The sequence below is a fragment of the Akebia trifoliata genome, chromosome 12, assembly GCF_017979445.1.
Source record: "Akebia trifoliata isolate Shusen 1 chromosome 12, ASM1797944v1, whole genome shotgun sequence".
In the NCBI taxonomy this organism is placed as follows: domain Eukaryota; kingdom Viridiplantae; phylum Streptophyta; class Magnoliopsida; order Ranunculales; family Lardizabalaceae; genus Akebia; species Akebia trifoliata.
In genome coordinates, this window is record NC_141386.1 from 665,145 (window position 1) to 692,176 (window position 27,032).

At 35.4% G+C, this 27,032-nt stretch overlaps 2 protein-coding genes across 2 annotated transcripts; one reads left to right on the forward strand and one right to left on the reverse strand.

Moving 5' to 3' along the window:
* Positions 1 to 6,852: 6,852 nt before the first annotated feature.
* Positions 6,853 to 19,716, reverse strand: LOC147388452 (Nitrilase/cyanide hydratase and apolipoprotein N-acyltransferase family protein). The gene is made up of 10 exons (XM_086419867.1): positions 19,381 to 19,716; positions 18,780 to 18,896; positions 16,492 to 16,716; positions 16,206 to 16,299; positions 14,544 to 14,618; positions 10,798 to 10,876; positions 9,704 to 9,719; positions 8,519 to 8,599; positions 7,907 to 7,989; positions 6,853 to 7,187 (listed from the first exon to the last, which is right to left on the reverse strand). The coding sequence occupies exons 1-10, from the start codon at positions 19,675 to 19,677 to the stop codon at positions 7,049 to 7,051; spliced, it is 1,206 nt and encodes a 401-aa protein (XP_086275993.1). The 5' UTR covers positions 19,678 to 19,716; the 3' UTR covers positions 6,853 to 7,048.
* Positions 19,717 to 21,332: 1,616 nt separating this feature from the next.
* LOC147388453 (protein RKD3-like) lies at positions 21,333 to 26,044 on the forward strand. Its single transcript, XM_086419056.1, has 6 exons — positions 21,333 to 21,939; positions 22,144 to 22,258; positions 23,900 to 24,087; positions 25,206 to 25,279; positions 25,550 to 25,699; positions 25,823 to 26,044. Exons 1-6 carry the CDS (start codon positions 21,537 to 21,539, stop codon positions 25,961 to 25,963), a joined length of 1,071 nt encoding a protein of 356 aa, XP_086275182.1. The 5' UTR covers positions 21,333 to 21,536; the 3' UTR covers positions 25,964 to 26,044.
* Positions 26,045 to 27,032: the final 988 nt, after the last annotated feature.

Consider the following 27,032-nt stretch of genomic DNA (forward strand, 5'->3'; position numbering starts at 1 on the left):
TCCTTTTGGTGGCGGCGACCCATCGCGGAGCCAAGTTCTTACGAAAAGGAAATTAATCGCAATCTTCTTGAAGAGAAAAAGAGTGCCATCTCTAAGTCGTTTCTTTTTCGTGGCCTCAAAACCATTAATCTTGGCAAATTCCCACACGACAAATCTATTTCACTCCATGAAAAGCCCACGTCGTGTATAAAATCTTGTCCTTATGTTCCCTCAACCATCAAATCAATGTGAAACACGTCATCGATCACACGCCTTTTACGTTGACCCACTAATCGATTATAATCGTTCGATCGATAGACTAATTTGTGTTGACTATTAATTAAGGCTTTATTAATTAATTGGGAGAGATTATTTGTAAATATATTTGTTTATATTATGGTGACAATTAATGCTAGATGTTGCTAATTAGTTTACATAATATCTCATTAATGAGGGTATGTCTCTTACCAACCATGCAAGGTGACCTAGCAATCCGACCATGGCACTCTGACTGACCCAGAAGTTCAAATTAGTGCTGCTGTTGTGGCTAACCATAAAGGGCTCGAAACAGTGGTCACAATTTGATTGAACCTTGGTTCAGACCAGTACCACACATTTGCAGGTAATGAAGTTGGACCACTTAATTTTATTTCAGTATCTGTCTCGGCAAAGAAACTAGTGGGCCATAAGCTTAAGTTATTGTTGAAGATCATTTTCTTCAAGTTCTGATTCAATGCATCGAAAAACCCACGTGTCATACATTCGATGCATCAACCCATTGATTGGGACTGCTCAACCATGGCCCACAGCTTATACTCAAAAAATAATAATAATAATAATAATCTTAGAATACAAAATTTAGTTGGGGGAATTTTTTTTTTTTAACTCTAGAACATAAAATTTCCCCATTATTTGATTCAAAAATCCGATAGGATGTTTGGTTCTGATTACAAAAGCAATTCTTATGATATTGGGTTTTTTTTTTTTTTTTTAACATTAGTAGGAATTTGTGTCATTGTTGTACCTTTTATCAGTGATTTATGTTATTAATCTTGTTTATAAGAGTAAGAGAAGGATGGCAACCTTTTTATTTTATAATATGTTTAGGTAATTTTTTTGTTGAATGATGATTTTCTGACACTCTCCCTCTAACCGTAAGTCATTTGTCTCGGGATACATAAATCATAAATCTTTTTCTTGTCTATCCCGAGGCAAATGATCTACGATTATCTGATGGGGGTGTAGGGGGGACGTTAGATTATCACGACTCTTTTTTGTTATATACTTTGGGATAGCTAGTTGGATTGAGTATTGTTGTTCTCCAAATTGATTCAAATTTGATAGGGCTAAACAATTTGAGCCTAATCCTATCTTTATGGGCTTCGGATTAAAACCTAACCTCATTTTTTTTTTTTTGGGTGATTTAAACGAGATTAGTGGGCCCAATTAACATTCCAATAGAAAAACAATTAACAAAAGTGAATTATGATTCTATATTCTAAAATCAATTTTTCTTGGCATCCTAAAAAAAAAAAAAATCTGAAAATCTGCTTATTCGTAGTAAACTGGGATAAAAAATCAAATTCAAACAAACCCTTATACGACCACCACCCAATCGAATGAGATCATGATCTGGATCCGGGCCCACAAGAAGGAAGAGATTTGATCCTCGTTGACATAAATGTAACTGACAAGATATTGTTATATGACAATTATCATTGCGTCACTGTACGGTTGTTCACAAATACATACAAATTGTAGTTGTATAATAGATGTGTGTGTGGGCCCATAAAACAGCTAATATTAAACATGCCAAGGCCAAAGCATGCCAATAATTAACGGTTTGTTATACTTCACACGAACCGCATGGGAAGGCTCAGCAATGGCACGTGAAACCACGTCCCCTCATGTCTCAAACATGTCCCACTCCCACGTGCGGTATTTGCTTCTATGCTAGACAACACAACATCATCATCTGACATTAAAATAAGTTTTCCTCTTTAGACAAATCTACGGTCAAAGCAGTTCTAAACATATATATAGGCCTTGGCATAATGTGGAATATCTTTACTATAAAAGTAATAATCGTTTTTATTTATTTATTTATTTTATTATTATTATTATTATTTTTTTTTGTAATCGAGATGTTCGATTCTCTTAGATTACCTGATTACACCTTTGCCAAGTATGGTCCCCTCCAACCACACACATCAGATAATTTCTGAGATAAATCCCCGAAGGTGACTCCTAAAAAGTGATTCAAACTCAAGACTTACGCTTCCTAAACCATGGTCTCAAACATGAGACAAATCCTTTTTGAGATTAATATAATCGATGAATTATTGTGATTAGATGAAAAAAAAACTCGAGTGAGGCAAACGCAATGTTGGACCACTTCTTACTCATCATAGACAACTTATTTATGATTAAATAATTAATTTAAATATTATTTGATTTATTAATAAAAGTATAGATTCAACAATCGGTCAAATTTAACTTGTAGAGTCAAAAATTCTTAATCCCATGGGATTGTATTGTTGTTTTGAATCACGTGTTCTCACTTCGATATGAAGTTCTTTGATTACTAAGAGTATACCTGCAAAAATACCTTGATTTCCCAAGTCGATCAAGATATTCTTTATTTCCTTACACTTTTTTAAATCCTTGTAGGGGTAATAGCGACATATTTTACTTTTCTCATTGTTATCTGTGTTACAATAGCATATAAATCTTTTTATGTTTTAAAATTTCTTGTGAGTACAAGTGCCCTCATTGCCCCTACTGTAAATCCACCATTGTGTTCAATTCTAACTTTTTAAAATCATTACTCACTCACATGATAGTCATCCCTGTGATTCTAACCATCGATCACAATTTTATTTTGCTACATTTGGTAGTTCTTGCACGATATGTGTTTTCAGATTGTAATCGTCAATAATAACTTGAGATTCCTCTACAATCTTCAATTAATGGTTGGTGTTTCTGATTAATTATATCTGACTTTAAAACTCCGACTCTCAACAATTCAGAGCAAAATATAGGTCTTGCTCTTTAGTACAAAATCCAAAGACATGATCAAGACCCCGACCTTTCCTTGCCATATGTAGAGGTGACACATCACATTAGGAACTATTATAAATTTCTTAAAAATACAATTTATTTGTGAAGATCTGAGAATAGTATTTCATCTCAATCAGTCATTTAGCTATTTAATTTTATTATTTTTTTATTATAATAAAATAGTATTTATCTTTTAAAATTCTCTTGATAAGTAATAAAATATCGATCATGATTTTAAAATTCATTGTTTCGTCTATGAGATCAAGTCATTAAATTTATTTGAGCATCTCATTCAACAATCACACAATGAATTGACTTTTGAGAAACACGTCAGGTTTGAAATGACTTGTCAATCCGTCTTGTTGATGAACAATATTGAGATGATTTGTCTCGATCTCGAACGAGATTTAAAATCATGATTTCGAACCTACAATATAGTCTATTAATATAACATGACATATATAAAGACTAAATCTTGATAGAAAGATAAGTCATGACTATTGGTGCTTGCGTGAATGGAAAGAAAGCTAAAGAAGGGAAGAAAAAGACAATCAACATAAGAGATAGAGAGACAAAGCAGCAGCTTTTGTTAAAGAAAGGATTAGAAATCTGTCTATCTTGTAGTTTTAGTATTAGAGAGAGAGAGAGAGAGAGAGAGAGAGAAACAAAAGGACAACAGTTTGTGAGGAAGAAAAAGTAAAAGAGGTCTTTGGCGATCCCGATGAAAGGGGGTAACGTCGCGATCCTTTTTCCTGAAAACAAAGACCGAATCATATCTTTTGCTTTCGTTTTCTCTCTCGATTCTAGTGCGTGTGTGACTTGTCACGTGCATCGCATGAATCACTATAATACATTGTGGACCCACTTCACTGTGTAAAAGAGATGAAATCACGTGCGTCCCATGAGATATTAAGTGATGTCTCTTTGAGGAAAATCTTAAAGACACCCTTCTCTCTCTTCTCTTCTCTTCTCTTAAATGTATGTTGTTGGGGATGTATACAGTTGACTGGGACCCACAATTCAACAAATTTTATCGTTTATATTTGTGGGCCCACCCATCCAATCAAGTGACAGCTGATGGGCTGATTACACGATGTATTCGAAACCGATTATAGGTCCATTTGTTCAATTATATAAATTAATCTTATGGGCTCTATAATCCCTTGTATGGATATTTTCAAATCTGGTCCGAGATTAAGATGACTCATCCGAGTGAGGAATGAGTAAGATATTAAATATAATCTTCTCGCACAATATCTTATTTGAAAATCGAGATGAATTGAGTGATATTTTTTAAAGAGCCGTGATAATTTGACAGTCCCCCTACGCCTCCAATCACAGAATCGTAGATCATTTGTCTCGAGATACACAAGAAAAAGATTTATGATTCTAAGTATCCCAAGGTAGATGATTTACAATTTTATGATGGGGGGCGTATGTCAAAAGGGAGTGTCAATTTGGCTCAATTGGGGTTTTTTTTTTTAAGTTACATATGATCATGTGACTAATAATCTTTTAATCTACATTATCTTATGAAGAACTTTAAAACTATTTACATTATAAATATTACTAAATAATTGTAGAGGGTTTATCTCATGCTAGATGAGATGTATAGGACGAGTCAACTCGGAAACTGTAGGGGCAAAATACCCAGTTTCAGAAAAATTTAGCCTGATTGGGGAATTTTAGAGGTTGAAATTAAGCATTAGTTTTAGTTTATCATCATGGGCTTTGTAAACAGGCTATTGGGTCTTCCCAAGCCCATAAAAAATTGATTTTTGGTGCTTACGTCCATTAAGAGGTGGATCAATATAAAGTCTAGAGTGTTTTATAAAAATGGGGTTGACTCTATTGAAAAAAAAAAGTGGACCAATTTTTTTTTTTTTGAGATTTACGAAAACGGTCGTACATCCAATTTCATAATTATTAGTTTTTGATAAGCAAGGCATTTTATTAATGAAATCTTGATCGGTCGAGGTGATCAGACGAGAGGAAACAAAAACAGAAGCTTAATCAGTAGAAATACCACAAACCCCTTCCCATTTAAACACAAAATCCTCGAACCTAAAGTCTTTAAATTCTTTGAATGAATTTGATTTCAAGAACATCAGCCCTAAAATTGATAACACGATGGATGAACCGAACATCTAGAATTTTGTCTTCAAAAATGCGTTTATTACATTCCAACCAAAGACCAACGTGAGTTTAACTCCGAAGGATTCTTTTGTGACCATGAAAGGTGCTGCCAGCATTCAACCATGATTCGAATAACATCTTCGCCGATCTTGGAGAAAGTGATTCCACACCTCAGTTGCCACTCGACAATGCATAAGCACGTGATCCGCTGTTTCCGCATCTCGAAGATGTATGGGGCAGCAACTAGCTCCACAAAATCCTCCGTGCGTCAGGAGATCCATAGTCTGAATTGTGTTGTGCACGGCTGTCCAACTTAAGAAAGCCACTTTTAACGGCATCCTCGGCCCCCACACCAATAACTCTGGGAAATGCACATGGCCACAGTTGACTAGAGAATGATAGAAAGATTTTACTGAGAATTTTCCATCTTTGGAATCTAACCAAACCAGATTTGAGCATCATCGCGACCAACTCCCAATCATTAAAACATCTCTGAAAACCAAAATCCCAATCCCAAGACCCATCTGACCACCGTCTAAAACTCAACACTGGAAGACCCTTTTTAGTGACATTGAATATAGGACGGGGAATTCCTCTATAAGCGTTCCGTGACCACACCAGAGTCCTCCCAAAATCTAACTCTATCTCCTTTTCCAACCTTAAACCGAGTTCTTATTTTAAACACAGGTAGGATTTTCAAGATTCCTTTCGAGATCCCACAACTTTCGTCCCACTTTCCTTCAAAACTATCACTCGTCTCCATAAGCTATCATCCTCAACACCAGTGGAAACTTCGAATGAAAATGTTCTCTCAGATTGGACATTCAATCAGTCACCTTTGCCATATACTTATTTGTCCTTCTTGTGAATCAAACATTAAACGCAAGGGTATAAAAGAAAATCCATCAAGTTGTTGTAGAGAGCTTCTACCGCCACACCTTTTGCCAAAGCCACCCCCAAAATGTGTGCTGATTTTCCATAGGAATTGAGGTGGGGTTAGCAAAAGTTGGTGTGGCTATAGAATCTCTCTTTGTTAGTCACCCCTAATTTCCATGGGACAAATAAAATTCTCAGCCCATCACCTTCCATCATCCATCAGTCTCATAAAATAGACTTGTGTACATCAATCCTGTACAAGTGAAAAGCTAATATAAAAACAAAACAAAAAATTCGATCTCAAATTTTGGGTTTGATAATCTAAATCAATTTAATAACCTGGAAAATTTCCACTTTATAAATTAATTTCCAAAACTTATTTAGTTCCAAAATATGGTTTATATCTCTTGTATCTAACTCATCAAATCTAAGTTTTATCCAGTTCTTTATACTTCAGTACCTATCCATAAAAATACCAGTTTCCAGATTTTCTCAATTTCACATTATAGTCTTCAATGTGTCCTTGTTTTTCTCAAAACATAAGACCCTTTTTACGCCCACTTTCAACAATTATCCTCTATCCAAGCTTAGACGAAAAACAGAAAGTTGTGTACCGTTTCAAATCATTCTGAGCAGACATTTACAAATTTCAAGAATATTTCAGTATATGATTTTTACCCTAATCAGGAAATTACTTCGAGACAAACTATAAGGCTTGGACAGATTTGTTAGGAGACCCACCACCATCAACTGGTCAGTCCAGGTTTTAAAACACTGGGATCTACTGTAGAATTACTTTAGACTGATACAAATTGCGCTAATTTTTTATTCATTTTTTTATTTTATTTTGATAGTTAAAAATGTCTCAAGATGGGTGCACAACAGAAGTGAATTGTGCAAGATGTTTGGAATTAGGAAATCTCCTTTAAGTTATTCAAATTGTATGTTATATTGTTCCCTTATTTCCAACTTAATTCCATCTCCATAAGCCCATCTTTCAGACTAAATCCATTTCTTCCTTCTTCACTTCCTTCTTCACATAAGTTTCAGAAATTTCCTTACTAGAATTGAGCCTCTGAACGTCTACCAACTGGTAAAGATCCCCCCGCCTTTGCTTCTGTAAAGGAAGGTTCGTTCTGCAATTTTCAATAAATAAAAATGTTTTTTAAAAATAAACAAAGAAGAAGAAAGCAATTAACGTCATGGTTTTTAAACTCGTCCGAGACTGAGACATATCACCCGAGTTAACTCGGTATTAGAGCTGAACGAGACCACCTCACAAAGTCATTTTTTTGACCGAGCTTAACATCTCACTTTTAATTTTTTGAGTTGTCTCACGAGACGTTTCAAACGTATCGGAAAACTTGTCCGAGACGACTCGGTATCGGAGCTGAACGAGACAAGACGCGATACCGAGTTTAAAAACCATGATTAACGTTCTTCGAAGTTCAATTGGATAAATATATTGATAAATTTGATGGCCAACTCAATACCAATTGGCAATGAGTGGAGTCCCAGAGTGAGTAGAGAGACAAGGCAATGAGTGTCCAATGTGGGACTAAACTCAACACGCCTTGCACGTGTGGGTCGGACTGGGCCAAAGCATGTGGAGATATGAACTGGGTGATGTGGAGGAGAGAAAGACCTGCTCTAATACCATGATAAATTTGGGGGAGGTGGGTCCAACTCCAAACCAATTGGCAATGAGTTGAGAGGCCCAAGAGCTTATAAGGAGAGAGACAAGGCAATGAGTGTCCGATGGACTAAATTCAACATGTATAAAAGAGTAAGACCAGGTGGGGGTACAAGCAACATCAAAGTGAATAACAATCTTTTGGGTTTGTGAGCATATTACCTTCTGAGCTCCATTTGTGAATAATCGATCTCCGCTATGACTATCGTCTCATCATGCTCCGTAGTTGCAAGTACTTCTCCGAACTGCCAGATTCATTTTATTCAATACTTTGTTGCTAAGTGTGTACTAGAACTCAAACTATTATGCTTTTATAATTTCCAAAATGGACAGAACCATCCTCAGTTTAATAAAGGGTACGAATAATTGTTGGGAATTTGTTTTGGAATATGAATTTCTAAGGAAAATGATCATGGGAAAATAAATCTGCTGTTTGATTGAACCTAGGAAAATGTCAAAATGAGAGTTTCTTTTTAGCATTAGAGGTGAGGTAATTGTGAGAGAAAAACAATAGGAGACAAGGAAATCCTTTCCCTTGGGGGGTTGGAGAGGGGGAACATTTTCCCTACAATGGAGTGGAATTTCTTTGGGCAGGAAAATGCACAATCATTCACCTCAAAATTGCATTTTCCCACCCATTTTCCATTCACAATCATAGAGACCGAAAAGAGTCTGTCTAAAAGAAACTCTGATGGGCATCATATCATTTTGACTGTCACTTAATGTTCAATGTATTACACCAGCTTAGTAGTCTTTTGAGAGTTTTCCACTAACCGGTCCAACAAGGGTAGAATGACCCCAAGCAACGTAACCAGCACCAGCACCTCGAGCAGGTGAACATGTTGCCACAAATAGCTGCCACTCGGAAACAGACACCAAATAAGTTAACAGAAAAAAATTAAGCTAATTACAAGTATTGCTATGCAGAAATGAAAATTTCAAGCCTCTTTTAGCCAGTAGAAAGAACAACACTTGGTCATCTTACAAAGTTTATCAATCATTGGTGTGCCAGTAAAAAACAAAGGTTTACATTAAGGTACAGCGCATGGTTTATTCAGTAAAAGAAGGTTTACATTTAAGAACTGGATTGCCATCAAGTCTGTAACTAACCTATCCAGCATTGACTCATACCTTACTTTTAACAAGTAATAATTATAGATAGAGAAGATGAGAAACAAAAAAATGTGTAAAATATGACAGAGAATCCATAAAACTCAATGAAAATCTTGCAGTGTGTTGTGTATGTGGTAGGCAAGCGTGATTAGTGGTCAGTAATTAGTTGTGAACCCAGATTGTGGTATCAACACTCACAGATTTTTAATCAATTTAGTAAGCTTGCATACATATAACTATAAGAGAAAACAACATTTTATTCTGAATACTAGGAAAAAAAAAACCTATATAAGCAAAAGAAAGACAATGCAAAATTCCACTACTACTAATTAACAAATTAGAAGTTAGCCAGTTTAGCACCAAGTTTTCAGAAGGTCACGTGGAAAACATAGAGAAACTTTACTACAGAAAGGAAATGCCCATCCATTTGTTAGACTTTCTATAGTTTCTGCAATCAATCAATTAAGTTGGGAGATCTACAAACAATAATCTTTTCTGAAGCAAAACCGAAATGATGATTGATGAATACCTCATTCATGCAAGTAAACTATCTTAATAAGAAAACTAAAGTGTTGACAGTCCGTCATGTTAATAATCCAAGAATTGTTGGTTAAGAAAACCAAACTGGACCAACATCAGATGGTTCAAGCCCTATAGATGTCAAAGTTCCAGTTTTAGAAATATTGGTTTAGTTACACCTTGATATCCCATCTGAATCCATAACATTGAGGTACACTCATATCTGGATTTACATTGCCAAAAAGTTAGGAACTGCAAAGAAATTGATTTTAAAACTTTTTGCTAAATATACAGACAAGAAAAATAGGCAGAATTAAGTTAAAATACCTGATTATCTGCAGCCCTGGGAGATGAAACAAAAAAAAGCATCAGTAAAAACTCTAACAAGTGATAAAATTAGAAAAAACAATAAATTGAACAGATAACATGGTTAAACATCTATAAAGATTTTTGTGATTAGTAATCATGGTTTAAATTTTGTATTGTTTCGAAATGTTTCGCCCAAGATATTCCGGTTTCAACTGAGACTGAAACTAAACATTGAATGTTTAGGATTGTCAGAATGTTTCGGTCAAGATTGTCTCAGTTTTTCTCCTGACCAAAACATTGCTTCAAGACAAGAATTTAAACCTTGCTGGTAATCACCAAAGCATCGAACCAAAAGTATAAGAAAAGGCAAAAAAAAAAAAAATACAACTAAAAGGTGGTGCTTGGATACTGCTTTATGTTTATTCATGAATATAGACTTTATTGTAATAGAATAGCTCTTTCTTGGCTTACACTTGAAAAAGACCTAAAAATTGTAGTCGAAGTCTCTGTAATTTAGTGTAAAAGAAGAACCAAAATACTTGGGATTCATTTTATCTTCAAAAAAGCCTAACATGATCAAGAGAAGATAAAAAATAGAATAGCTGATGTTTCCCATCAACAGTATCTCAAGGCTAAGGCTTCAGAAATATCTACTTGTTGAGGGGCAGGTAAATTGGAAGCTTCCGTGATCCCTCTCTGAAGGAACACTGGTTGCGAAGATAATCTAATGATTACACACACGTGTCTGTGTATGTGTAAGCATCTAGGAGGACCATCCTCACTAAAAATCAGGTCTTTCTGAAACTTCAACCCAAACAAATGTGGCATTCAAGACAACAATAACCATGGAGAGTCTATCATTGTTCAACATGTATAGATCTTTTTAAAAGACTAGAAATATTTTTATGAGCTGAATTTTGGAAAACAGGATGATATCTAGAGAAATAGATATCCCTTAGCTGAAATGTGGCTTGGATATCTTAGGAATCATTGTTTTAAGTTTGATCGTTGTCACTCCAACGACCGCAATCGATTTTCTCTTAGAAATGGTTGCAGTATCATAAGAATATATAGAAATATGACACAGGAGTTTTACTACAAAATATTATTACCTTGCCCTTTGCAATAATTCCCAGTGTAAGGGACCTGTAGTCATGTTAAATGCACCTGGGTAGCATAGCAAATGAGCACCTGATCTCCAAACCATCATATCCTTAATGATTAGTACAATTATACCAATATGACTATCAAGATATGAATGGTTTTTCAAGTATCACCAGCAAAATAATAATAAACCACGTGATATGAATTGACTCAGAAGATCAGTGGCACAGTAAAACATAGGAGATATGCAAGGTAAAAAGATCAAAGATAAATCTCATCAACAATAAGCAATAAACTAAAAGAAAGTCAAATGAGATGACTTGGGCATATTCAACGAAAGCCGATTACAGCTCCAGTTAGAAGAAATATTCAAGTTGAAGATCCTAAAAGAGAGGGAAGAATGCCCAAAAGAACATGGATGAACACACTTTCAATAACAAAAGACTTGGCTTTGAACAAAGTAGAATGGAGGAACGGGGGTTCGTTTAGCTAAACCCCAAATCTTTGGAATAAGGCTTACCTCTATGAAAAGTGAAAAGTTGCAAAGTCAAATTTTAGGACGAGGACGATGTAATCATATCAAAACAAAACCATCTAGATATTGGCTCTTTATTAAACATCAAGAGACTTAGTACAATTGAAGGTAGAGGTCTTAAAGTGAGATCAAATATCAAATACATGACAAATAAAAAAAGTATATCCCCTGGATGTCCAATTCCTAGGATGTTTAGTGATGGGCAAGGCCACATAATCTAACTCAAAGGTGGAAAATCATCTGCTTAGTTTCCACTTTCCAATAATCTAAGTCTTGGAAAATTACTACCTTTGAAATCAAATGCATTTGTCCTTCAAAATATAAGTTTTTTGAATATTCAATGCACGGCAACAAAATACCAAAGGTAATCCATCTCTTAAATATGATTCCATGCTTAAAATATAGTTGTAATTATGTAGTCCTTTGTGGATCCCGCATCTTGTGTTGTATCAACCCTTGTCTTTCTGGGAAAAAAAAACTCATTCTCAAGTTCAATGTGATAAAAAATTTCAGAGTAGCTTTTCTTATAGATGCTTTATGTTACGATCCTTAGGTTAAGACTTAAACTTTCCACTCTATTAACGCCTAGGTATTTTTGGAGCATTGGTTTGGGTCTTAACATTTGGTATCAAAGCCAACCCACGTCCAAGGTTCAAGTCATGGGGAGGCGATTGTGGAGAATGAAATAAAATTTAAAAAACAAAAAAAAGAGGTAAAAAAGGGACTCCTCTTTAGTTTGAGATATGGGGGTTCTTAAAAAAATGAGGAAAAAAGGGACTCCTCTATAGTATGGGATATGGAAGGGGTTCAGAAAAAAATAAAAAGGGGCTCCCATAGTATGGGAATGGAAGGGGTCAGCCATAGTAGGCCACCGTGATTAGTTAGGGAAGGGGCGACTTATGGAAAAAGAGAAAGGGGTACCTAGTACTTGGAAAGAAGGCCAAGGAGCTAGGGGGCCATAAAGTGGGCCAATGAGGGCATCGGCCTTGAAGTGTGGGGATATGTTATGATCCTTAGGTTAAGACTTAAAACTTTCCACTCCATTAACGCCTAGGTATTTTTGGAGTATTGGTTTGAGTCTTAACACTACATCAGTTCTTACCAGTTAGAAGGAACTTGGCCTCAGTTTTTGTCGGTGTATTGTCATGCACATCCACTTGACTAGTTTCAGGTCTAGCATGTTCTCCAATTTCATGAACAAAGTCCAATCTTCTTAGCTGAAAAGAACTATCTACCATCCTCCTAGATTAGACATCCTTTGCAAATCCATATGACATTTTCTTCATTTCTCAACAAAATGTCCATCATCATTATCAGACTTGTTCCAAAACTTTAGGAAAATGTACATTCCATATAGTACCAATATCTTCGTGCAACCTTCAAACAACATATTTGATTAAAAATTCTAGTCAATCCTCAATGCCACATTGTCAGAGACTTCTCTTGTGACTGTTGTATTTTCTTCAACAAAATTCGACACAGTTAAATTTTCCCTGGTTGAATTTTCAATTACGTCATTTTCATTGTCATCATAATCATCATAGATAGGAGCTTCATAGTAGAGCTCCCAAAGATCTAAATGTCGGTGCCATATTTTTTTGTTCAAAGAATGTAATCCTAATGGAACTGTTTTAATACCAAATTGATGCAAGGAGAAATACTTCAAACCCAAGAACACAAGAGGAAGAAAAAAGAGATGAATGACAACTGTGGGATTCAAAGCAACCCAAGCTGCTACAATGATTTAGACGTTTAGTTTATAGGAAAACCACAAAAGGATGTAGTTGTTTTAATGTTGAAACAACAAAACTCAGGAAGCTGTTCTCATAGATGAAAATAAGTCAAACGGTGATGAATGAGTTGCTCAAGAGGACAAAACCAAAAGCTTTGTGATAGAAAATCCAATATATATACCATCCCCTGGATGTCCATTCCTAGGATATTTACAGAAGGGCAGGGCAAATAGTTTAATATAAAAATTAAGGAACCAAAATACTAACATCTCTCTCCTTGGGACCTTGAGAGTCGTTAAACTTGAAAATTCACTACCTTTGAATTCCAATGCAAATACTCCTTAAAAATGCGTTCTTTAATCTTTGATGCACATCCACAGAGACCAAAGCTAACAATCTCTTAAATATGATCCCATGCTTCTCAAACGATTAGCAATTATGTAGTCCATTGTGGACCCCACCAACTTGTATTGCATCAATTCCCCTCCCTGTAAAGGAACTCATCTTGAATTCAACATGATATGAAAATTCAGGACCTCTCTGCTCATTGGCGCCTGCATCAGATTCTCCTTGGCAAACAAGTGCTTTATGTGCAACTCCAGTGAAGAATTGACAGACCATTGACTGTGCAAAGCACAGCAGTTCAAGCAATATGGGAAACTTCCTCCCAGATGTTAGGCATATACTGGATCATTCCAAGGACGGCCTTTGAGTATGTGAAACATTCTCTATCAAAGGAAAACAGATAGAAGATACGTTTGCTTGTAGTTTGTTACACAATTTGAAAGAAAGCGGACAATAGAGTTTTTGAGAACAAATAATCTGATTTTGACCCTTTTGTTTTGAAGATAAGGCATCAATGTCTTTTTGGCTGTCTATTTGAGGATTTTGTTTTTAGTCGGGAGGATATGATACATGGCTCATCCTAACTTTGTATCTATTATGCCTTGTACGTTGAGCTCACTCCACTGTTAGATTCCCTTGCATTTTTTTCTTAAATTTTGTGCTTCGGCCTTTTCTCTTAATATAAATATAAAACTACTTCCATTGATCAGAAAATGTATCATCATCAAGGCCTTTCACCAAAATTTTGGGATAGAATGAACGGATCTTCATCCTCCATTCAATTTTGTCTAAAGCTTTCTTTTGTCAACCCATTTGTGTTCCTATCTGCTCTCATTACCTCAACCCACGTTAATTTTTTTCCTCTCACTCTTTTAATATCTTTAACTTGCATATTAATTTTAACTGCGGCTATAATCGACCCTTGTTGCACATGATCAAACCATCACAATCAACATTCCCTTAGTTTATTACCTACCGGGGCTATTCCTACTTTTATTGCTTCCATACATTTCAAATTTTATTTTTCTCATTTTTTCCACTTACCCTTCGTAGCCAATAAGTATACAGCAGGAACAACTGTAAAGACATTGCACATGTAGAAGCACAATTAACTACTAAGATATCAACGTAAGAAACAGACCTCTTGCTGCATACACCATTGCAAGTTCCTGGAATCGAATGTCATAACAAATACCTATACCAATGCGTCCTACATCTGCACAAACAAGTTGATGATCATCTTCCCTATAGCACAAAATAATATATATATATATATATATATAGGGGGCGGTTCAAGGGACATATGTAAAAACAATGGTTTTTCAAAACATGGGTTAGAGGTTTGGATTGAGCTGATTTTTTGCGAGGATGGTCACTATGATGAGAAGATCATCCTCACAAAAAATCAGCTCAATCTGAAATTTCTAAATCCATCAAAAGTGATTTACAAATATTGATAAAAATTGGTAAAAAATCGACGGTCCACATTCTAAATCACTTTTAATGGGGTTAGAAGTTTCAGATTGGACTGATTTTTTTTTTCGGATGATCTTCCCATCATAGGGATCATCCTCACAAAAAATCAGCTCAATCCGAAACTTCTAACCTATATTTTGAAATTTTATTAATGTTACATTGTTTTTACATATGTTTTTTCATATGTCCCTTGATCCTGACCCATGTATATATATATATATGGAATATGGATATTTCAGTTAACATCAAAGGATGAAAGGAAAGTCAAAAATATCTTAACATGAAAACATAAACAGATAGAAAATTCCAAATTTGGTTAATAAGATTGTTATAAATTCTCTTTTGTCTTCAACAAGTTTGCTTGTTACATGGGTATATATATATACATAATATGAAATGAGATAAATTTGTAAGGAGAATGCAAATTTGGTATTGACATGAACACAAGAACCCCCAGTGGGATTACAACTGATGTTCTTGAGCAGGGGAGGAGCCAGGGTTTTGTCCTTGTGGGGGCAATAAGAGCAAAAAAAAAGTTTTGTGGAGGCAATAGCTCATAAATTCTAAAAGAATTTGAAAATTCTTGTGAGGGTAAGTGCCCCCACTGTAAATCAGACCCTGTTATTGAGGAAAAATACAGGATTCCTCCAGACTAAATTATGCATTAGTCATCTAATCATGGTCAGATACTACACTTCACACTAATGCTTACCTAATATGAGGCTGAAGCAGTATCGGCTATCAGGTACAAGCAGGAAGAAGTCATAATTCTAATTCCACAGTAAAAGTTCAAAAAATTTGTATTCAGATTAATCTTTTTCCCAGGCAAGCCCTATCATGCTCATCGACAATTAATATGACAGTTGCAGTCAGTCATTTCATTTCTCCTTTTTTTTTCTTTTGATAGATCATTTCATTTCTCTCTGTGATTGTTTATTGATTTACCCTTGAATTAAGGGAAAATTCAATCGTTTCATGGCTATTCCCCATAAATCTCCATTATTATCATCTTATGCTCTATTCCAAATACTGACGTCGGTAACATGAAGCTTATTTCACACACAAATAAAAAGTTAAAAAGAGACTTTCATAGTTTCATGGTGATCGTCACAATCATCTGCTAACCAATACAAAACTTTGCTAAAAAAAATGCAATGCAAACTCAACCAATTAGGAAAAAAGTCAGTTTTATAAATATTATTAACAAGTCTTGAATGCAGTACAAAGCATATGCATGCATGACTTTGTACATGACACCAAGAAACAGATAGATATGTCAATAAAAATATAAATGGAGAGAAAAAGTATTAATATAACCACTCCAAACCTGTGTCTACAATGGTAGGACTCTCCCCTGCTGTGAGAGTCTTTGACTCTATAAATGTAATTTTCCCAGGAATGTCAATATCAAAAAGATGTATCTGCAATGACACCCAAATATTAAATCCGATATTTTGCTCAACCAACATCACAGAAACAATCTTGACAAACACACTGACAGAAGTCAAGATCTCTTTAATGGTGGATATACATGTTTAATAGGTTCTATGTCAATTTTATGCTGTGGCATATTAAAGTTGAAGGCATAATGAAAAGAAAGTTCACTCACGCACCTTTCTGTGCTTGGCCCTCAGTTTTCCATCTTTCCCAAAGACACAGCATGTATTATACAACCGACCACCACAACGTTCTGGTATAGATCCACCAACTATTGTGATCTGGAGACTCTGAGCAACTTCAGACAGCATTGCAGTTGACGGAGAAGCATTACCACCAGCATCAATGTCCTCAGCATATACTGGAAAGCTGTCATTTGAATATGGACTATTCCATATTTCCTGAAAGCAGACCACACAATATGATAGCAGTATCTTTTCCAAACTAAAACATGAGACTTTCTGTTATCAAAGAAAAGTAAAATAGAAAAAAGGAACATGTAAAATTTGCAAAATAATGCCAGGACCACCTTGACTGGTAAGCAAAATAGCAGATGACAATCTTCTCTAAAAAAATTGAACGTGAACACGCAAATTTTTTATTTTAGGAAAATAAATATAACTAATCATTGCCTGAAGATACTTCCACATGGTAGATGATGCTGCATAGCTAGCTTTGATACCAAATTGATGTAGGATAATTAGCTCGAATATCAAACTGGAATAGGACAACAAGTAGGCTTCTATTGGGTTCAAACAAAGATTGAAAGGTGCTGTAACTTAGGGTTTAATAGGAAGGAAAATAAGGATTAGGGTCAGAGCTTATGATGGGTTTATTTTAAATAGGTTGGCACCATAAGACTGAAGTTATAGAGATATTTTGGGGATGAAAAAGGCATGAATTCGGTTTTAGGGGTTTTTATGCATTTTTCTTTGGAGAAAAATAAGGAGAACAGGTGTAACCTACCTACTTGTAAGAAATTAAGTAGAGTCTATATGCTAAACCTGCCTACTTCTATGGAATATCACCACATAATGAGAAACAGGTATGATGCAAGCAAAATAACTTCCATTCTTCATTCAGCTAAAATTAAAAAAATTACATCATATATATAGAAGCTTGTCCTTAAAATACCAACTTGTCAAGCAACTCCCAATTCTACTAACTTTCTAATTAAAATCCTAACAACTCCAGAAGTTATTAACTAAATTTAATAAATGAAAGTCCTATCAACTTGGAAAAATCCTTCCAGAGTTTCAAAAAAAAAGATCATCTTAAAAAGTGGAAGAGATAATAGGGTACATTTCTTGGAGGATCATTAGTGTGGAGCATCGCATCACCACTGAAAGAGCAATTTCCGTTGTTGTATTTGATCTCTACTGAAAAAAGGATGTCTCAGTTTGTTATTTTATAACTCGTGCTAGAGGATCAAAAGGTGTGCAAGTTTGTAATTTTATAATTCGTGCTAGAGGGCGTGGAAAAACTTCAATGATTGGGAAATTCAGAATATCACGTCCCTAAATAATCTCATATCCCTGATCAAATACTTCTACTTGAGCAAAACCATTGTTCACTCTTTCTTGTCACGGAAATTAGGGATCTAAAGTTCCTATCAAGGTGTCCTTCTTCATCAAGTTATCAACCTTAGATAAGTTGTTAACCATTGATCACACCATCAACAGTCGACAGGGGTATCATTGCAATGAATGTTTATTATCTCTATTCTCTACAAAGCCAATGTTGAGTCGATTAATCATGTATTAATCCATCGCTCATTTTCTAGTGCTATTTGGCTTGTTATCTTTCTCTATTACATATCAATTATGTTTTCCCTTCACCTGTAAATCTATGTTTCATAATTGGAAGGTCAAAGACCTCAACTTTAGAAAGAAAATCCTATGGAGGCTATCCCTTTTGTTGTGCATTGGAGCCTTTGGACAGAAAGAAAACCGCCCTTTATTTGGAGGAAAAGTCATTCTATTCCCGAGATTTTTAAGAATATTTTAGGCTAGTCGCTCTTTTGGTGCAAAATTATAAAGATCTTAAAGGAATGGTTTTTTGAGGATCCCTTGTTTAGGTGGGATTCGGTTTGTAATGGGGGTAGTAGTTTTATTCCAATTACAGTTTGATTTCATTGTCTATCATAAAAAAAAACAAACCCCATTCCAATTATAGTATGATTTAATATTTCTCTGTTATGATTTCGCAACTTGCACAAACAATTTGCAGGGATCGTTTAAAGGAATTTTATCTTACACGGATTTAATGTGGTATTAGAAGCTTACATAAAATCCTTGTCCCAAAATTAATAAAATTACATTGTTCATTTGTTGTAATATATTATACTAGTGACCCAAACATGGATATATTGTCGTAATATATTATAAAATAAAATAATCAAATTCAAAAACCAGAAAAATAGTTTCAGCAAACCCACCAATATATCGTGGTTTTTTCAACTTACAGGCAAGAGAACAAGTTGAGCGCCCTTCTCTGCAGCCTCCACAATTGCTTTCCGAGCATGAGCAATGTTTCTCTCCTTGTCCTCAGTCACAGATAGTTGGCAAAGACCAATCTTAAACTGAAATAAAACAAAAGAATGTGTTTTGGCCTTAGCCTTTGCTGAGGAAAATCAAAATTTATGGGGGAAATAATGCAGATAAGTGCGATCATAAAATTACACACAACCCTGATTATTAACCACTGTTTTTTTTTTCACTGAGAGGACCTCAAATTACCATAAAATACCAAACTTTGAACACGACTGGAAAAGTGACAAGAGATTAAGCAAAACTAAAATTAAAGATTACATCACTCGATACACTTAAAAGAAGCTCAATTACAACTTTAAAGTTTTCTGGATGTCAATCAGGATTTTCTGTAAATTAGAGCAAATCGAACCAAAATCAATGCTAACAAACTTAATCCTATCTTCATACATCACGTAAATAATATCACCAATTTAAGTCTGGTTTGGAGATTATTTGGAGATTTGTATCAGAAACAACGCAGATTAACAGAATAGCACAGAGATTCAACAGTAACTAAATCAAATGTTATCTTGCCTTGGTTACTGGAGGGACAGGTGGTGGAAGAGCTGGAGGAACCCTAGCTTGCTCGGCCTTGTAAGCAGAAGTCATTGGAGATACTGTGTGGATAGCTTTCGTTGAGAGCTTATTAATGTATTTTTTAGGGTTTTGGGTTCTAAATACAGATGGATGATCGAAGATAGGGATTGAACGAGAGATCGAAGAGATTGGAGGATTCGATCGAGTGACAGAGAAGAAGAAATTAGGATTCTCAAAGAGAATGGTTGAAGAGATGAAGGCTAGTCCAGCTTTCATTTTTCGGCCATGGCACATCTGGTGGGCCCGGATTAGATGAAATGGAGTGTGAGAAGTGAGAACCGAGAAGGAAGGACTTAAAAGAAATAGACCTCTACTTTTGATGAATATTTGAGATGCCTCCCTGGTGTTTTCAAATTATTGATATACTCTTTGACCTTGTTCTATGTTAGAAGACTAACATAAAATTACCAAAACGTCCTCGGCTTCAACCTCCAGCCATTAGACCTTGGTTTTTCTTCAAAAAATCTACTATCTTCACGAGCTATTGAACCTCAAAGATAAATTACTTTTAATGGCAAGTATATAACATCCACACTTTTTTCTTGGTCACTTCCCTAGATATTACTCGGGATTACTTTCCTTTCTAATCTCGAATTTTTCAAGCTCTTCGTCCTAAGTCCAAGAATAAAACGTAGTTGAGTTTTACATCGATTCAACCTGTTCTAAAATCATTTATATAATAAATTGGATGATTCTAATGATCATTGTCGTAATGAACTTTGTTATCGGGTGTAACTTTTTTTTGTCGATTGTTATCGAGTGTTATTGTTTGGTTGTTCATGTCAAAAATTGACTAGAACATGTTTTCCAACTGATAGAAACATAAGAGTTCATTGGGGTCTATTTGATTACATGAAAATTCACTTTTCTTAGAATTTGAAATCCGTAGAAAATAAGTAGGGATGGAAAATCAATTTTCATTGTTTGATTGTGCCTAGACAAAACGAGGGGAAAATTTTGAGGACGAAAGAGAAGAAGAAGAGAGGAGGAGAAAGAAAAGGGATGGAAAGAGTTGGAGTTAAGGGAGCAGACGACGATAGTGACGACAGAAGTAGAAGCGAAGGAAAGAAGAAGAAGAAGAGAGAGAGAGGTGGTTGATGACGGGTAAGGAGACGGTCATTGCAATGGTGGTGATAGGGAAGAAGAAGAGAAGAGATTGGGATTTTTTTTTTTTTATTTAGTCAAATTAACGTTATTCATACTGATTTTTTAGGACACTATGTTAGAATTGAGCTCACATAGACGTATACAAAGTACCGTAGATACTTTTCCTCAATATATGAGTGAAAAGCATCTATGGTTCTTTGCACATGTCCACGTCATCCAGTGTCTAACGAGTGTCATAAGAGGTTAGTTTAGCATTTGAGTTGTGATAATTTGACTAGCCGACATGACATACTCAATTGATTGCCTGATGTGACAAGTTCAAAAATTGTAGATCTACACACTCCTCGAAATACACAATCCCCTCAAGATACACATTTTTTGGGGAAATGCAACCGTGTATCTCAAAAAGCACAGATCTTCAATTTTTGAACTTATCACGTCAAGATAGTTAAATTATCACGTGGGGTAGTTAAATTATCACGATTTTAAGCATTTTTATCATTCATTTCTTATTTACACTTCCCTACATTCAACTCAAGGGCAAAAAAAAGGGAGGACAAAAATAAAGGAGCTTCTATTGCCATGCCAACTTTTACTAACAGCACTCCAAGAAGAAGTGTGTACGTGTCACTTTTGGGGGGTATGGAGTCATTTAAATTCAATGACTACGGGTTCATAACATCAGTAATAACCAAACTCTTTCATTCTATTACAACGTTTGAAACGACCGCCTGTGGTGCAACGGTTAAAAACTACCTTCCCATATTTTTCTTCTCTTATTTGTTTCATTATTACTTCAAGGCTTCAAACAGTGAGAGATCCTTTCATACCTTCTCAAGCACCAAGACGGTGCTTGGGATCACAGTGTGGTCTCTCTCCAAAGGCACCCCAGAGAACTACAACAACAACAACAAAGAAAGAGAGATCATTGATTTCGTCACCAATCATCCATAGAAGAAGAAGATCTCTCACCATCCAATCTTTTTATGGACCCACACAATAGCCCTTCTTCCCAAGACGTCCTTCGGTTTTGGGAAGTTCCGGATTCGAATTTCGCCTTCGGCACATTACAAGGATTGCAAGAAGTGACGACTGAACCCATATCTCTCCCTCCATTGATTCCAGAATCTGCTGATGAGGTTGTGGGCCTTTCTGATCCTATTGATGATCTGATATTTGAGAATATCACTGATAATGTACCAATTAATGGTGATCATAATGTCGGTCCCACGGATTTTCAAAATGGATCGATGGATCAAGAAGAAGAATATAACAAAAATCGGAACACGGGTTACGAGAATATCATGTCCCTTACTGTTTGGCCACCACCACCAGTTCCATTTAGTTGCAGTTGTTGCCAAGTACTTAGAAATATAGTCCATAACAATGGTATGTTCAATTACGATATAACTGCAATTGAATTAATTTGATAATCACTATTTTAAAAAAATAAATAAATAAAGTTTCACCGAATGAATCGAATGGTTGATATTGATTAATCAATGGGTCCAACATACATTTTATCATTCTTTTTGTGAGTATTTCATTTTGATTATTTTATTCACTACTTATTTATGTTTTTCATTGTTTTAGGCACTCATACCACAAAGCTTGAGATTCATGGAAGGGTTGGATTAATCTTCCATGCGATTCTTGAGATACGATTTTACGTAGACGAACTTTCATCAGTAGCACATCAAATGATTGAGTAAGGGTTTTGGGAAACTATTTTTTATGTAAGATGATTTCCATTTTAATTTAGAAGGGTGTATGGTAATTAAGATTAAGTTGCCCATTGAAAGTATACCATTTGAGGTTTTAGTTCGAAAAACCTTTACTTGCGATAGATGTCTTGAATCTAATTGGTGATTGATTACAAAGGGTATAATTTTGGTTCTTTAGATTTTGAGTATACATATTTTTAACGCGGCTCGATTGTTTTAGAATATTAGATATGATGCATTGTAAGAAAGTGTACTCTGATGTATTGAATCATGTTTTACAAAGATTAAAATATAAGTAGATTATGAGTTAGATTTGTTAGAGATAGAATTTATCTCTAATTAGACTTTGTTTTATTATTTTTCATATAAACCTTATTGGCTCCGGGTGATCAATAATTAAGAAAATCGTTCCTTTTTGGTAAGATCGTTCTCAAAGTATAGTTGATTCGGTTTTTGCTTTTTTATTTGGGTTATTTAAACATATATCCATGTTTTGATGAATATTTGAGATACCCCCATCTGCTTTCAAGCTCATGACATACCTCTTGACCTAATCAAGGAAATTCAAAGACCTAAAGACTCACAAGTAATGAAAGATTTCTAGTTATGTTCCCGGAAGAGGACTCGAAGCAAGAAAGCAAGGGGCACCATCTGCTTTCAAACTCATGACATATCTCTTGACCCCTCCTTTGATCTTTCTCTAAAAAATCAATCATGGTCAACTTCTAGGGTAATAATATTTACTCTCGTCTACTTTAAGATTCTCTCTCCTTCAACTATCAAATCATAATAGCAATATAGGATTTTTTTTTTTAGTTAAAAAATCATTGGGTCCTAATAGTAACCAAAGATCTTGAGTGACACAAGTGATAGAAAATAAAAATAAAACTTAAGAAGTATCGATAAGTTCGTTGTGCTCATTCTGAGTTTGAAAATACCATTTATACAAAAAGGAATCTCTCTCCTTATAATTTTTCTTTTCATATTCTATATCATAAAACACAACAGTGGAGTCCACTTGTGGGGGAAAATGACCCATCAGTTATAGTGAATCCACTATGTTCACTATAGCAATTCTTCTCCCCTTCAAATTTATTGTCTTTAATCTCCTCCTCCCTTATTCCTTCTCTTTTTCAATAACTTTCAATCCCAAAGATTTGTTAATAATCTCCCTCCAATTTTATTTTATTTTTCTCTTTTATCCCCTTGACCCCCAAAGAGGACGCCTATGCCTATAGCACGGGCGAATTCTAATCAATAAATCTAAAATTTGTGAGGTAATTACTTAAGAAATACACAACAGCCCTTCCTATTCTTGGAAAATGATCTCATGATCCCAAATCCCAAGTTTGTCTATAAGACATGTTTTACGGAGAAAAACAAGGGATTTTAGATAGAGTTTGGCATTAAGATCATTTTCTATCACACTTTCAAAGGAGACTAAGGTCAAGGGGTTAAGGGTATATCATCAATTTGAAAACACGGGGTATCTCAAATATTCAACAAAACATGGAGGGGCATATCTAAACATATTTGATTATTTTGGAATGATAAACTTGAACTCTTCTTATACAATATTTTTGTTTTCTTCAATGATGCATGTTTGGTCATCATGGGTGCACCAGCTTTTGTAACCAAAGCATGGAGGATGTGAAGCAATTCTTGATGCAGTACTGCCAAGAGCGCACACAAGCAGGGTTTGTTATGATGCAAGATCCACTCTCAACCTTCTACTCAACTATATGTGCTGGAATCAGTTGGGATGACAATATCAACACAGATGAATTCATTCAACCATTTCAAACTCCAACAGGTTTGTGGGTTAATTTCTATATGTAAAGGTTGCCTGAATTTTCTCTAAGTGGGTCCTACACCCTATAGGGTTAAAAATGGATTGGATCGGATCGGATCGGATTGGGCCAATTCCATAGAGACCAACTCATTAAGTATATCGGATCAGATCATGGACCAGTCCGATGCTTAATGAATGGTCTTTGGATTCAAATCCGATAAAGTGACAATCGGAATGGAAATGGGTTCGATCAAACCGAATCCAACTTAATTTATAAAATATAGATAAACATACATCACATACATAGACATGGTATGAAATATAATTATATTTCTTCTCACACATTATCATATTATTTGATCGGGTCCCAATTGGATCAAGATATTGATAAATTTGGGGGTCCAACTCAAAACCTATTGGCAATGAGTAAAGAGGCCCAAGAGCTTATAAGGAGAGAGACTAGGCAATTTGTGTATGATGTTGGACTAAACTCAACACGGCCCCGCACGTGGGGCCGGACTTGGCCAAAGCACGTGGAGATATGAACTGAGTGACGTGGAGGAGAGAAAGGTCCGCTTTGATACCATGATAAATTTGAGGGTTCAACTCAAAACCAATTGGAAATGAGTAGAAAGGCTCAAGAACTTATAAGGAGAGAGACAAGGCAATTTGTATTTGATGTGGGACTAAACTCAACAGATATTTGATCGGGTCCCAATTTGATTGGCTCAAATGAATTCCTTAGGGCCACCCATTAGGGTCCGGTTGACGCTCTACTCAACCAGTTACACGTAGGACGTTTTGAGGGGGTGGTGCTTGTGACCGTGGGATTAGTCTCACCTGGAGATGCCCACGATAAGAAAAACAAAAAACAAAAAAAGTTTATCAAATTGACTCAGTATTAGTGGATATGGGACTATATTGAAACCCAAATCCTTGTTTCCAACCTGAAGTTATTGGATTGGATTTGGGGTCTGAATTGATCCATTGACAGTCCAAACATATCCTGCCCATATGAGACCCAATCAGGCATTTTAGGTCTTAATCAAATCATGGGCGGTCAAACTTTCAATTAAGAAAAGAAGGCAAAGTCAAAGATTTTTTGGTTAAATTTCCCTTCTCTTTTGGCATTATTACAGGGACAAATCAAATGAGCCAACCTGTTGAAGAAAACAATGACACCATACAACCCAAAAGCAGCCTTGCAGCACAGGTCATACTTCAACCTCTACTACTAAACTGTTCATAAGTTCTCATAAATCATTTTTGTAATTAAGTTTACAAATTACATGCTATTATACATGAATTATTCATATTTAATAATAATAATAATAAACTTAATTATTTATTTTTAGACAACTATAATAACAAAACCTTACAAGCATTTTTAGTTGAAATTCAACCAAATCAGATATGATGATCATTAATTATATCTCTTTTGAACCATGTACTTAATGTAATTCTCTTTTTGGGGATATTTTAGAGAGAGAGAACAGGGAGATTGAAATTGGCCGATTTGATCGATTACTTTCACCTACCAATAGAAGTCGCCGCCAAGAGATTGGCTATATGTCCCACAGTTCTTAAGAAAATATGTCGGAAACATGGGATGCGACGATGGCCTCATAGAAAGGTCTCTTTCTTTACTGTACATTTTTTTTAGTACTTGAAACATAGGTACTAATGTATCTTCAAATCATCCCCATCTGCGGTCGTTGAACATGTTAAACTGTTTGCATTGATTTAATTTGAACAGTTAAAAAGTGTGGACAGACAAATATTGAAGTTGCAACTAAGTTTAAATGAGAAAGATGGAGAAGAAGCTGTAGCTGCCCGAGTGGAGATTGAGAGGCTTAAACAAGAACGGGATCAGGTTTGTAACATTATGATTCAGTGAAATAAAGAAGGGTTTAAAGGAAATAAATTATGTATTATTGTATGAAATTAAAATGAAGTTCTATTTGAAGATTTTGATTCATTGCTTTTATTTTATTTTCTTGTTTATATTTTATTAGTAGAGATAGAGACAAAACTGAAAATAATGTGTTGAAGAGTGAGAACTCTATGCCTAAACATTTTTTATAGGGCATGTTTAATCTTTCAAACTTCTTAGTGTGATGACTCGCCCAAGTCATCTTGGCATCGTTCACGACCAGCGAGAAGTGATGCCATGGCCGAGATTAAGTATTTTCTTCTTATCTTCTAATTTGAAAACCTTTGTCTCATCCGAGATACCAAATGACTCATCCGAAGTTATCTTGGTGTCATTAGTGAACAAAACATGAATCCTACTATATAACATTTACATAGCTAATTAAATCCCGAGGGGTTGGTTCAAGGACAATTTCGAATCCAATAAGCAGTGAGAGTCTGTAGGTTGTGTGTTCGATACCCAGTATGAGAAATGGCTCCTCAAGGCCACCCGTGAGGATGTACCCTCACTTACTTGGTGAGTGTGATGTGCGAGCGTTGCATGTTCCCGGGGGAGGGACCCATATGCCTTGGTTTAGGCCCTGGCTTACCCGATCCCACTAGTCAGACGTAAGTTCGAATTCCCCTATTAACAAAAAAAAAATAAGAAAATAGAAACTTACATAGCTAATAATTGGATCCGTTTCTATCCTAATTCATTGTAGTTTTAACTTCAAACTAACCTATCATAAGGCATTGTTATGTCATTAGTTTACCCTCTTGTGCAATTATTAATGCTAAAGCCATGCTAAAAATTTAAGAGGGCTTCTATTGCCACATGAACTTTTGCTAACGTCACCCCAAAATGTGTGCTAATTCTTTGGTGATGTACATATATGGCTTGGGGTGGCATTAGCAAAAGTTGATGAGGTAATAGAATCTCTCAAATTTTAGGATCAACCATACTAATTTCCACGGTGAGGATTGAGCTTGAATTGGCAATGAAGGCCACCTCATTTTCGAGCACAAAAGAGGTAGAGAATGAAAAAATAGGG

Excerpts from the sequence above, each read along its gene's own strand:
- LOC147388453 (XM_086419056.1), top strand. The coding sequence starts at position 21,537 with ATGGACCCACACAATAGCCCTTCTTCCCAAGACGTCCTTCGGTTTTGG. Across the intron at positions 21,940-22,143 it reads AAATATAGTCCATAACAATG|GCACTCATACCACAAAGCTT; the intron begins GTATGTTCAATT and ends TCATTGTTTTAG. Across the intron at positions 25,700-25,822 it reads GACGATGGCCTCATAGAAAG|TTAAAAAGTGTGGACAGACA; the intron begins GTCTCTTTCTTT and ends TAATTTGAACAG.
- LOC147388452 (XM_086419867.1), bottom strand. The coding sequence starts at position 19,677 with ATGTGCCATGGCCGAAAAATGAAAGCTGGACTAGCCTTCATCTCTTCA. Across the intron at positions 10,877-14,543 it reads AATGGTGTATGCAGCAAGAG|GTGCTCATTTGCTATGCTAC; the intron begins GTCTGTTTCTTA and ends TTTGGAGATCAG. Across the intron at positions 7,990-8,518 it reads ATTCTACCCTTGTTGGACCG|TTCGGAGAAGTACTTGCAAC; the intron begins GTTAGTGGAAAA and ends TGAATCTGGCAG.